Source organism: Salvia hispanica, chromosome 2 (assembly GCF_029641045.1).
Source record: "Salvia hispanica isolate PSC_SH4W2 chromosome 2, Shi_PSC_v1, whole genome shotgun sequence".
Classification (NCBI taxonomy): domain Eukaryota; kingdom Viridiplantae; phylum Streptophyta; class Magnoliopsida; order Lamiales; family Lamiaceae; genus Salvia; species Salvia hispanica.
In genome coordinates, this window is record NC_142693.1 from 56,923,125 (window position 1) to 56,935,130 (window position 12,006).

Below are 12,006 nucleotides of genomic sequence, written 5' to 3' on the forward strand. Positions count from 1 at the left end.
ATATAATTGTATAAGAAAGGATTGCAACACCACTTACTTGCGTTGTTCAATAATTATAGTTTCTACTTCAATTCTATTCATTTACTTGAAACAATGAGACGAAGGTGAGAATGAAATCAAAATGGAAAAAAAAAAATGTCATTTTCACTCCCATCCGCATTCATTTAATAATACCAAGATAGGCCTAAGTTATAACCTCAGCATGCACTTATGTGCCATTGGGGAGAGTAAGGTTTCACACAAAAATTAATTTCCTCTGTTACATCTGACATAGAAATTTTGCATAAAAAAAATATTACATTTTATAAGCCATATAAATCACTTACACATATTAATACTCCCTCTGTAGTTGAATCATTTTATTTTCTGCACTCGTTTTAAAAAAATGATGATAAATAGTTAAAGTGTAGAAAAAGTAAAGTAAGAGAGAGAATAATATAGGTAAGACTATTATCTACCTTACTATATCACTTACTTTATCTCTCTCTATTTTAAATATTTATTATCATTTTTCCAAAACAAATGCAGAAAATGAAATGATTCAACTACCATAGAACGGAGGGAGTACTATTATACTCTCGAACTTGGATCCTTTGTTGTACCAAATAGCAAAACATACTATTGTTGTAGTATTTGATACACGAACAACCTAGTGTGTTTGTTTTCTTCCATTTTATTTTTTAACATTTTCATTCTTTCTTTTTATCTTTTCTTTATGTTTTCATTCTTTTTCAAAAAAATTGAACATTTTTTCAGCTAATCATATTTTTAAAAAGATAATCATAGTTAACAATGTTATAACTGATTTATGTAGGTTTTTATAATTTAAACAAATAAAAGGAAAAGGAAAAGAAAATAGAAGAAAAAAAACAAACATGTGAATGTTTGGGTTGCTGCATATTTTAAGCACAAAATAGTATGTGATATTTTTTTTGAGATATAAACTAAATGGAAAATATGACATCTATTATGAGACGGAATGAGTAATAAAGTTTGTCACGGAATCAAGCTACATAAATATCAGCATGGTGGCTACAATATTTTGCCATAATTATTCCTTTCCTTCACAATATAACATTCATTGTAAAATTAATTACTCCCCCACAAGGAGTAGTATAGTTTCCACTTTCCACCATAAATATCACACTTGTCACGTCATCGTTATTACCAAAAAAGATCACATAAACACCTAACTCCCATAAAAAACTTACTATGAAGCAATTATTTCTCATGATTTTGCTCTCATTAACATCTCTTGAACTTGAAGCACGTATAGATGAAAAGTTCAATTCACATCGCAATGAGTGGATGGAAAATATGAATTTTGGTGAAAAAAATATGATTAGCTCAAAATCAAGTGGTCATTGGTTTTGGTTAGATTATATTGTACCCATTGTTTGTCTGTCAATCGCAGGAGTTGTGATTTTATTTAGTTTGGGAAAAGGTTTGTACATATACTTGAAGCAAAAGAGACAGGGAGTAGAATTTGAAGATATATCTGTCGTTGGAAACTCTAATGTTTTGACTAAGGAAAGAGAGATTTGAATTGTTTAAATGAGTAGTCATAAACTAAGATAATTGGATACTCTAGGTAATTCACATTTAAAATCGGTTCATGATTTTTAATTACTTTTAAATCAATTAGTATAATACATATTTACCCTTTGAACAAGAACTTGTCATACTTAGTGGAGTGGATCCCGAACAACGTCAAGTCGAGTGTCTACGACATTCAGCCCATGGGACTGAAGATGTCGTCGACGTTCACCGGGAACTCGACGTCGATGTTCCGCCGCGTAGTGATTGATTGATTTGTGTGGCTATTCATAGTAAAATTCATTTTCTTGTATTTATTGAGATCTTGGTTTGCTTTTTTATTCTTTGAAATCTGTTTTTCCTTTTATATGTACTGATACGATTATAAGAAAATCATGGTAAGCAAGAATAAAATCGTCCGATACCAACTCGAGAGATTTCGAAATATGGATCTTAATTCGCTGACCTTTCAAAATATGAGATCTAGGAGTGCGAATTTTCAGAATAAAGGATTTTTCTTTTTCATTTTTTTCTTATTATTTCTCTTTCAATATTTATCAATTTCCCAAATTACCCCCTTTATATTAATTCTAATTGGTAAAAGTAATCACGCCTATAGATATGTTTATGCATTCCAACCATATAAGCAAGTGGTCTCCATATTTTTCCACCTATTCCAGTTTTAGAGGACTTTGATTGTGATAACTGAACATGTTCTATGTACTCAAATTTCAACGAAATGAATCAGCATTAATACGAAGTTTGTCTACCATAAAAACACATATAAATAGTTATATTAAACCATATTAACTTCTGCTTCTATGTTTCACACCAAAATCATCTTTATTTCCTACAAAAACATCCCCAGCCAGATTTGAACCAACTTCATCTTGCAACAACCAATTAGCCATGTTAAACAAACTACCACCAAGAAATCAAATCAAATAAGACAATCAACTTCAGCAGACGTACATTTGAAAATAGTTATCGGATTGATCAACTTCAGACGTTGATTCTGAATTTAGGTCGAAATTTGAAAAAAAGGTAATTTGGTCAATTGATAAATATTGAAAGGCAAATACTCCCTCAGTCCGCGAATAAGAGTCTCGGCTCATAATTACCAAAAATGGTAAAAAGACCTCATATTCCACCAACTCATTCCATTCACATATCATTTAAAACTAATATATATAAGTGAGACTTCTATTCCACTAACTTTCTTCCACTCACTTTTCTTAACATTTATTAAAACCCATGCCGAAATGGAATGAGACTCATATTCGCGGACGGAGAGTAGTAAGGAAAAAATGGGAAAAAAAAATGCAAAAATCTCTTATTTTGAAAAATTCGCAAGCAGTGACCTCATATTTCGAAAGGTTAGTGAATTTAATGTCAAATCTCGAAAGATCAGCGAATTGAGACCCGTATTCCGAAATCTCTCATAAAACTCCAGCCTGACTCTCTCTCCGGATTACTTGCATATCAATGAATATTTTTTCATCCCTCAGCTGTAATGCAAATAATATTGCAAAGAGATGGAGTACTATTTTTTCTCAAGTTTTTGACAATGAGAGTTTTCTTTATCTCGTAAATTTTCATCCCTAGTTCTTTTACTTTTTATAAAACTTATTTCCACATTTTTTTATCTTTATGTCAACACAATCAAGTGATCCTCGTCGGATATTTCTTCTACCTAATCACGTGGAAGCCCAAATATATGCGAGGAGATCATATATTATTTTATTATTATTATTATTCAAGTGATTCCTCAAGTCCTTCGTCGTAATTTGTAAACGTAGAAGTATATATAAGATTAGGGAGCAAATCGTCACTTATGTAATTTGTTTACTACCCAAATGAATATCTCAATCAGTTTTTCTTCTTTTAAAAGAAGAATAATACAATTAAAAGACGTGTTTAGTAGGGGTATAATTAATTGAGTCCATGTTTATTCCTAAACAACTGGGAACGAATAAATAAAAGGTCAATTAGTTATATTTTCGTAGCGATTCTACCTCTGGAAATTAATATGAGGGTTACAGATATGAGATAGAATAGTAAATTTGGAATTACTATATTGTTAGTTTAAATAGAAGGCTATAGTAAATAAATAAATGAAAGCTATGGATAAAACTATCATTTTTTTAGAATGAGGAAACAGTGGTAATACTCTCTACGGGATACATTATATTGCTAACTATTTAAGTTGCTAACTTTGCTAACTCATCAATACAGTGTATTAAAAATATCAACACAGTGACATCAAAATGTCAACACATAATATCAACACATTATATTGAAGTTCAACAAAATTATGGGTTGACATTTTAATGTCATCGTGTTGACATTTTTAATACACTGTATTGATGAGTTAATAAGTTAGCAACTTAACAAAGTTAGCAATTAATCAAACCCCTACTCTCTACGTTCATTGCTAATTGATTTTTTTTTTTCATTTCGGAATGTTCCAAGAAAATTAAGTCAATTTTCATTTTTGACAAAAAATAATTCTACTGTTTTATTTCTTTATTCTTTTCCTGTTGTATTTATTCTTCACATACCACACTAAATTTTTTATTTAATCTCGATTCTGAAAAGAATTAACTCAATTAACAAGAATATGAATTATTGATGATGTCAGTAACAAATTATCAACGAGGTGGTATGTGAATAAATATGAATTGACTGAAAAGAATTGAGCTCTGATAGAAAGATATGAATATGAATTATCAATGACGTCAGTAACAAATTTGTAACCTAGTATTCCCTCCGTTCCATAGTGGCGGAGATGTTTCTTTTCAGCACGCGATAAAAGAAAAATTGTGATAAGTGAGTTAAGTAAAAAAATGATAAAGTAGGAAATGAAAAAGGATAGAGAGATGAAGAGAGAATAAAATAACAAAGAGTAAATTAAGTGAGAAGAAATGTGTTACTATCTACTAAAAAAGAAAATGGCTCTGCAACTATGTAACGTACCAAAATAACAAAATGAATAGAGTAGTATGATTCTATTACGTCTCCTCAAAGGCTCAAACTTATTCTAACATTACATTTGAGTATAAATCTACGGTATGCATTCTTATCTTCTGCAGATGAAACGACCTCGTTCCTTAGCCCTTAGGTATACAAAGCTCACATTCTTCCTAAAAGTAAAATTAAATCTGTGCTGCTGCACCATTTCTAGCCAATCTGCAGCAACCAAAACCAGTCATCTCCGACCACGTAACAATGCTAGACCTCACTGTCAGAGAGTCAAGACTCAACATGGGTGTTTTCACAGAAAATGTGATAACATGGTGTAGTTATATAGAATTATTTCCTAAAATTTACATGCAACTAGTAAACAATCAATATCTACAATAATTCATACAGATTATTACTGGTGGTGACCAACCAACTCCTCATGTAACCTACTAAATACCAAGCTAACCGGTATGCAAGCAACTGTTGTGGGCAGATTCCCCGTTTTGATCATCCCGCCCACTTGAAAGTTGTTGGCATCGTTTCTAGGCTGGCTCTGATGCTGATCGCCTGATGCAATCGATGAAAGACTTCGTATCTTTAGGTTGTTGGATGACAGGCTGTTCTTCTTGGGTGAGTTTCTTGAGATTTTTCTGTCCATTGGATACTGGGAGTACCTCTTCTGCATCATGCTCCCTTTCAGACGGGCATCTTGATCGATGAATAGACTCTGCTGCTTGCTCTCACCGTTCAAAAACGGGCGGGGAACACGGGAATTTGCTGTCCTGCGACCAGTCCTCCACACTGAAGTTAGTGCAGGAGTCTCCAGAGGTTCGGGGTGAGAATAATCAGTTGTAGAGACATAGTTCTCGGACGAACCACTTTCAAGAGCTTCGATCTGGATGGGATGGCCTATTATAGCATGCCCGTTTAGCTTGCTCATCAACGAGATCATTGGGACATCTCTTCGATAGTTGTTGGCCTGGACTTTCAAATCCACGTCTATCAGCATGGTCCGACCACTAAAAGGATGCCTATCGGCAGAGAAAGGATTTACATATTCATGTGAATCCTCCCAATATCCTCTCATGATTGACTGATTATTCCAAGTGAAGTCGTCCAATTCAGCAGTCTCATTAGAATTGTGTAGCCCAATCGATCCATACCTGGATGCATGGTTCCTTAAACTTTTATCAATTGGATCAGCCTTGAAACCACCATTGCTCCAGTTGGAGTTTCTGTTGTTCGTGTATCCTTTGGGAAGCTCAGCATCAGTTGTGTCGGAATACCTTTTCCCAATATTGCGGTTATTTCTTTTCCCTTTTAGCTGCCACTTGGAAACCTCCCCACTATTTGATATGTAGCCATCAGCATAGGCCATTTCATCAAAGTCATCACTACTGCTAATGCTTCCATGCTCTTCGTGTGCTTCAATATTCCTTGGATATTTAGGTTGTAATTCTATAGATTCTGCGCCATCTGTAAATCCAAAAAATTACCTAATTATAATGCGTGAAAATGGGTGGTACAAGCAACCATGTAAGAAGATATTAAGGGATAAGAACTTAATTCGTAGATCAGGTAAATGACAGCAAAACCATGGCCAGGAAATATTTACCAGCAACAAGTATCACCGAAAAGTCCTCTTGTGACAAATACAGTTACAGCACATATATAGACAGCAAACCTAATTTTTAAAAAATACTGTAGGCAGTTCCAAAATGTGGAAGAGTATGTTGGACCACACCAAAATTGCAATGATGTAATAATACGGACCCAAAATAGACGATGAGAGTCTCAAACCAGTCTAGGTCATATTGTAGCTTTGCAATGATTGCAAGAGCAATACAAAATATCTTACCAGATAGAGCAGCCATATCTTCATCAGAATCCGACTCCACAGAATCAGTTTCTGAACAATCTGTTTCAGTGTCCTCTGTAGACCCAGAAATGTGGTCACCAGCATCAGCTTGATAGTTGCTTTCTTCAAACTTTGAAACAGGTATTTCCATCTGGGTGGTTAGAGTTTGATTTTCATTGGAACAATCCCCTGAATCGTATGTCAAGTAAGCAGTTCTACTCCTCTTCGCCCGAGATATTGCAATTCCAGAATGCTCCTCTCCTGATAAACCAAAGCAGAACAATTACCAACCTGACAAGATATGATGGAAACCTGATACTTATTTCAGTATTTAAACAATTGGATCTCTGGTGAGATATTCTGCCGCCTAGAAACTTTTTTGTTGAACAGAAAAATCACTATGGAACAGCACAAGGGTGAAGTTAAACAAAATAGAGTTTGAGAATATTTGAGCATACTAAGGGAAGAAGCTTACTTGTTGGTGGAGTAATCCGGAGACCTAAGTCCTGCAACCCTCTCATTCGAGGTAGTGCACCAGCACTATCATCATCACCACTCGCTTGATTAATAACTGTCTCTTCGCATAGATGTTGGTCTGACCCATTCTTTTCTACAACAGATAGACCAAGCATCGCTGGTAGCTGGCCAGATCTGGGGTCTAATTGATTTTCTGCGCCATTTTCCAAGCATTCTGAAGACACCACAGCGTCAGGCGATTTTCTTTGGCCATTAGACAGATTTCCTGATTTTCCAAATTTCTTTTCCAGCAGTTGCAACTCCAATTCAAGAGCATGCAATATTGCATCTTCTCTCCGTGCATATTTCTCTCTTTTCTTTGGAGGCATACCATGAGCAGCTTCAGCCCTTTCTATGCAGTCATCAAACTCACCACATCGGAAAGCCTTTACACGTTTTGATTTCTCCAAGTTGTACCAGTCCCTAGTATAACGTACAAAAAAAGAAAATTCATATAATATAGTTCAAACTAGACAAGGAATCTTAAATTTTGGATTCGATTTTATTGCCTAAGAAAAGTAAGTCAAAATATAATTCATCATTTATGAGATTAACATTATCTGATGTAATAATTCTTTATGGCTGCAGAAAAGAGAGGATATAGAAGCTTGTTGGTCAGAGAAAAAGGGTTCATGGTACATACCCACCCAAATTCGTATTTAAGCAATTAATGCACCACATAAATGAACCTAGAATTTGTGCACTGAGGGACTCAAAACATGGGTCGGTATTAGCTGCAGAGTAGTAAGTTGCAAGAAACTGAGTGATGCAACATAATTACATAAGCCTTACGAACCCTGAGCTGTTGGATTGGAAATAACTTCATCTTTATGATCTTCATTTTTCCTTTCCCTCATCTAAAAGGAATGAGTTCTTTACTTGTATTTTATATACAACAGAAAGTGAATACCATAATAATTACTCCACAAAAGAGATTTCAAGTCTCCACTCTTAAGTCAGACATCCCTTTCTAGATACAAGTTACAACCAAAGCCACACACACAAATGCAGAATTTCAAGGCTTGTCAAGCATGATATATCAACTACAGGATTAGGAACAATGCTTCAACACACCGAGAAAACCTATGTGAAGTTTACAGAAGTTCCTTTGTTGATTTTCCCTAAGTACAATATAAAGTGTGACAATATAGATTGAAAGGGTATATGACATAGAAACAGACTCTTAAAAAACCACTCTATCACTAAGCCTTGCATGTACGTACAAAAGTCAGTTAAGAAAAGAATGTGAAATGATATTGTTGGACCTAATAGCCATCGTGAAAGAACATGAGAACTTAAAAATGATCCGTGTCACGCAGACCCGTCAAATTGATCAACGAGACATCAAAATAAGAACAGAACCTTCATTGCATAAAGCATTCCATGATCATCAGGGTAACTCCAAAATGATAAATAAAATAAACTGGAGAAGACTTTAAGCATATCTCAAGAAAATCCTTCAATAGTAGGCCATGCATATTGTTGAACTTGCAAACAAAAAATATTGACTTATTCTTTTATAAGTTTTGGTAACTATAATATCTTCATTCATGCAACTTTCCTTAACAATTTCATTACACTAAAACACTGTCTTTTTATGCTTTAAATTTCATACTCGCTATATACTGATACCTACAAGTAATATTCTGTTACATTTAGCACGACTACGAATTCAGAAAATGATTGATCATAAGAACTCCAAATTTGCACCAGCAAATAAAATCCACTAGGAGCTGCATTCACCACTACCATATACACATACTAATGACAACTGCGGCTATAGGTTTCACTAGAAATAAAAGCATTTCGAACTTACACACTAGCATCCTCCCTCCCTAGAAGCTTGACTGGAGTTCCTGATCGTGGCGATGTTATATGAGACGATAAAAGCTCTTCAGGCCCAAGTATTTTTCCAGGCCACCAAGACCCATTTCTTCGTCGGACCCAAACTATACTCCCCACACTACAATCCACAACTCCTCCCGTTTCTGAGCTACCCATCCCTTATACAGAAATATAACAAAATGTATATTTGCAAGTATGATTCTATGGACAATACAAATCCTATTTCTCCAACCTAAAACTTATTGATCTCCATTTTTGACCCAGGACACAGCACTCCATCAAACAACTACAAAAAAATGCAGCAATCCAACAAAAACAGATGAATTAAGAAAACAGAGAACGTGCACAAAAATCCAATATATGTTTGATCCGACGATGGAGAAGCGAATTCGAGCATCAATTGATCAGCCTCCGGAAAACAAGAGGGAAAATCGCGACGATCTAAGCAGAGAAATTGGGGGTGGGGCTAGGGTTAGGGTTAGGGTTAGGGTTAGGGTTTCCATTCAAAAAATTTAAGGGGGTTTCATAGTTGGGGAAATACTGGTCAAATTAAAGAGTTTAATTGGCAGTTGGAATCGAGGAAAGAGAGGGATTTGAATTACAGAGACGAAGTGTATGTATAGGTGTATGTATAGGTGAGTCGATTTTGTGCTGGGTTGAGTGTTGACTCTGCGCTTCAGCTGCACGAGTTGTCTCAGACGCTTAGCGTGCGTGATCGATAAGGCTCTTTCACCACTCGGCTCACTTTAGCGTCATCCGCGCACGGAATAGGTGGGTTTTTTTGGGCCTTGACTGGAAAAGGTAACGGCCCATTAATAGAAGTTTTTAAGAGTTTGGGCTTCAATGGTTTAGCTTTTTCTCTACCCTGTGTACTTTCAATTTGAAAAAAAGGCACAAATAAAAATTAAAACAAATTTAGTCCACTCTCATACAATCATGTAAAAAATGCATCCACTATTGATATTGGCCGGGAAAAAATACCGAAAAAATGATATATAACTCGTATCGTATTGAAAAATATTGAAAAAGAGAAATGTTTTGGAGACATAATGGCATTGCCATAATAGGGTGTAATTAGTAATTTTGTATTTAATTTTATTTTTGATTAAAATTATAGTTTATCAATATACCTTATTGCCCCTACATATATAATTATCTAATCAAGGAGTATTAGTTAAGATCTACTCCATAAGAGTGCTTCATTAACGGAAATATATATGGATTTAGCTGGGACCCACAGCTTTAAATTAATTGATCCATATCATTTTTTTTACATGTGCTTTAAAAACAAATGAATCAAAAAGATAAGGAAAAATGTCAACAATTTTCGTTAATAATGACAAAATAATTAAACATATATTCAAAAATGTAAAAATTTCGAATGCTTAAAATTAATACAGTACTATATGTTTATTTAAAAATATACAGTTATACTTTATATTTTTTTGTTGTAAAATATTAGAGTCCTTAGTTTAATTCAATATAACATGTAACACATTTATATTTGATATAAGATATATTAATTCTAAATGAGGTTACAGTTTTGATTTTAAGAATTCATAATTTTGAGTTTTTTTATGTACTTTTCCCAAATTTTAATTTCTGTAAATGTCTAATTTTTGGAAACGTTATAATTGGATCTCGATCAAAATATAATCACATGATCTTAATTCTTAACTTGTTATTCAATATCTTAAAGATATATAATTACCAATATTTTTCTTTTATTTATAAATAAACTTCTTGGCTCATTTCTTTATCATGCAATAATTTAAAAAAATTGATACGATATGATTTATTCATACTAATTGAATTTAAGGTTTTGAGTTCAAAATTTTAATAATTTTATAATTAATTCTTTACTTTTTAAAATAGTATTAAATTATATAAATTCTTAATTTTGAAACTTTACAAACCTCTATCAAAAAAATTATCACATTTTAAACTCATTTATTTAATATTTTAAAGCTTCATATTTAATATTTACTCTTTTTTATAAAATATAGTACTAGAGTCTTAGCTTAATTCTTCATGCAATAAATTAAAATTTCTCAATAAATTAAAATTTGAGAAATAATAGTATATTAATAATGATTCAGTTCACATTTTTAATTATAAGAATTTCATAATTTTGATTTTTTTTAAACTTTTTTTTTATTTTTTAATTATTACTCCCTCTGTCCCGGCTAAGATGACACATTGCTTAGCCGGCACGGGATTTTAGGAGTTATTGGTTAAAGTGTTTAATTGGAGAGAGAGAAGGTGAGTGTAGGTATTAAAGTAGAGAGATGAAGATAGATGGATATTTTAATAGGAGTGAGAAAAAGTGGTTGAGTGTATTAATTGGAGAGAGAAAGTTACCAAAAAAGGAAATGTGTCATCTTAGTTGGGACAAACTAAAAAGGAAAACGTGTCATCTTAAGCGGGACGGAGGGAGTACAATTTTAAATAAGTAGAAAATTTGTAATTTTGTAGAATATATACTCTCAAGAAAATACAGATATATAAAGAAGAAAAAAATGAAAATGTGTGTGGTTATGTTAATCAGACATCACATTAATGTAACTGAAATTCTTCACATTAAAATCCCCTAAAATTAGAATTATCCATAATTACACTATTAAGGATATATTAGTCAAAATCTATATTATATTTATGGAAAAAAGCCATAGGGGTATTATGTCATAGAGACATTATGTCTCTAAATCACTACCCATCGAAAAATTATCGAATTTTCGATATATCGTAATTTTCGATACGATACGATATCGTATCGTAAGTTTTCGATACGATAACGATATGAATTTCCTTATATCGCGATATATCGTTTTATATCGAAAATACAATATATATCGAAAATTTTCGATATATCGATATTTTCGATATATATCGATATTTTATTTTCGATATATATCGATATTTAACGATATATCGAAATATCGATACGATAACGATATGATATTTTGTTATATCGAAAGTTCGATATATCGAAATTCGATATATCGAAATTCGATATATCAAAACTTTCGATACGATAACGATATGAAATTCTTTCATATCGATATTTTCGATACGATACAAGATACAACGTTTTCGATACGATATATCGTACCGACCCACCCCTAATTGATATTGAATAACTAAAATGTGTATTGCTTCGGACAATAATTAAGTGGAAATACCATATGTAAAATATGATGAAAATATCTCAGTTGATATAAGTTTATCGTTTATACTCCCTCCGTCCCAGTCAAGATGGTCACATTATTTAATGGCACAAGATTTTA

At 33.0% G+C, this 12,006-nt stretch overlaps 1 protein-coding gene across 1 annotated transcript; it reads right to left on the bottom strand.

Annotated features, from left to right (window-relative positions):
* Positions 1–4,517: 4,517 nt before the first annotated feature.
* On the bottom strand, positions 4,518–9,424 carry LOC125200876 (uncharacterized protein At1g51745-like). Its single transcript, XM_048098689.2, has 4 exons — positions 8,691–9,424; positions 6,834–7,297; positions 6,359–6,619; positions 4,518–5,976 (listed from the first exon to the last, which is right to left on the bottom strand). The coding sequence occupies exons 1-4, from the start codon at positions 8,873–8,875 to the stop codon at positions 4,913–4,915; spliced, it is 1,974 nt and encodes a 657-aa protein (XP_047954646.2). The 5' UTR covers positions 8,876–9,424; the 3' UTR covers positions 4,518–4,912.
* Between the last annotated feature and the right edge of the window lie 2,582 nt (positions 9,425–12,006).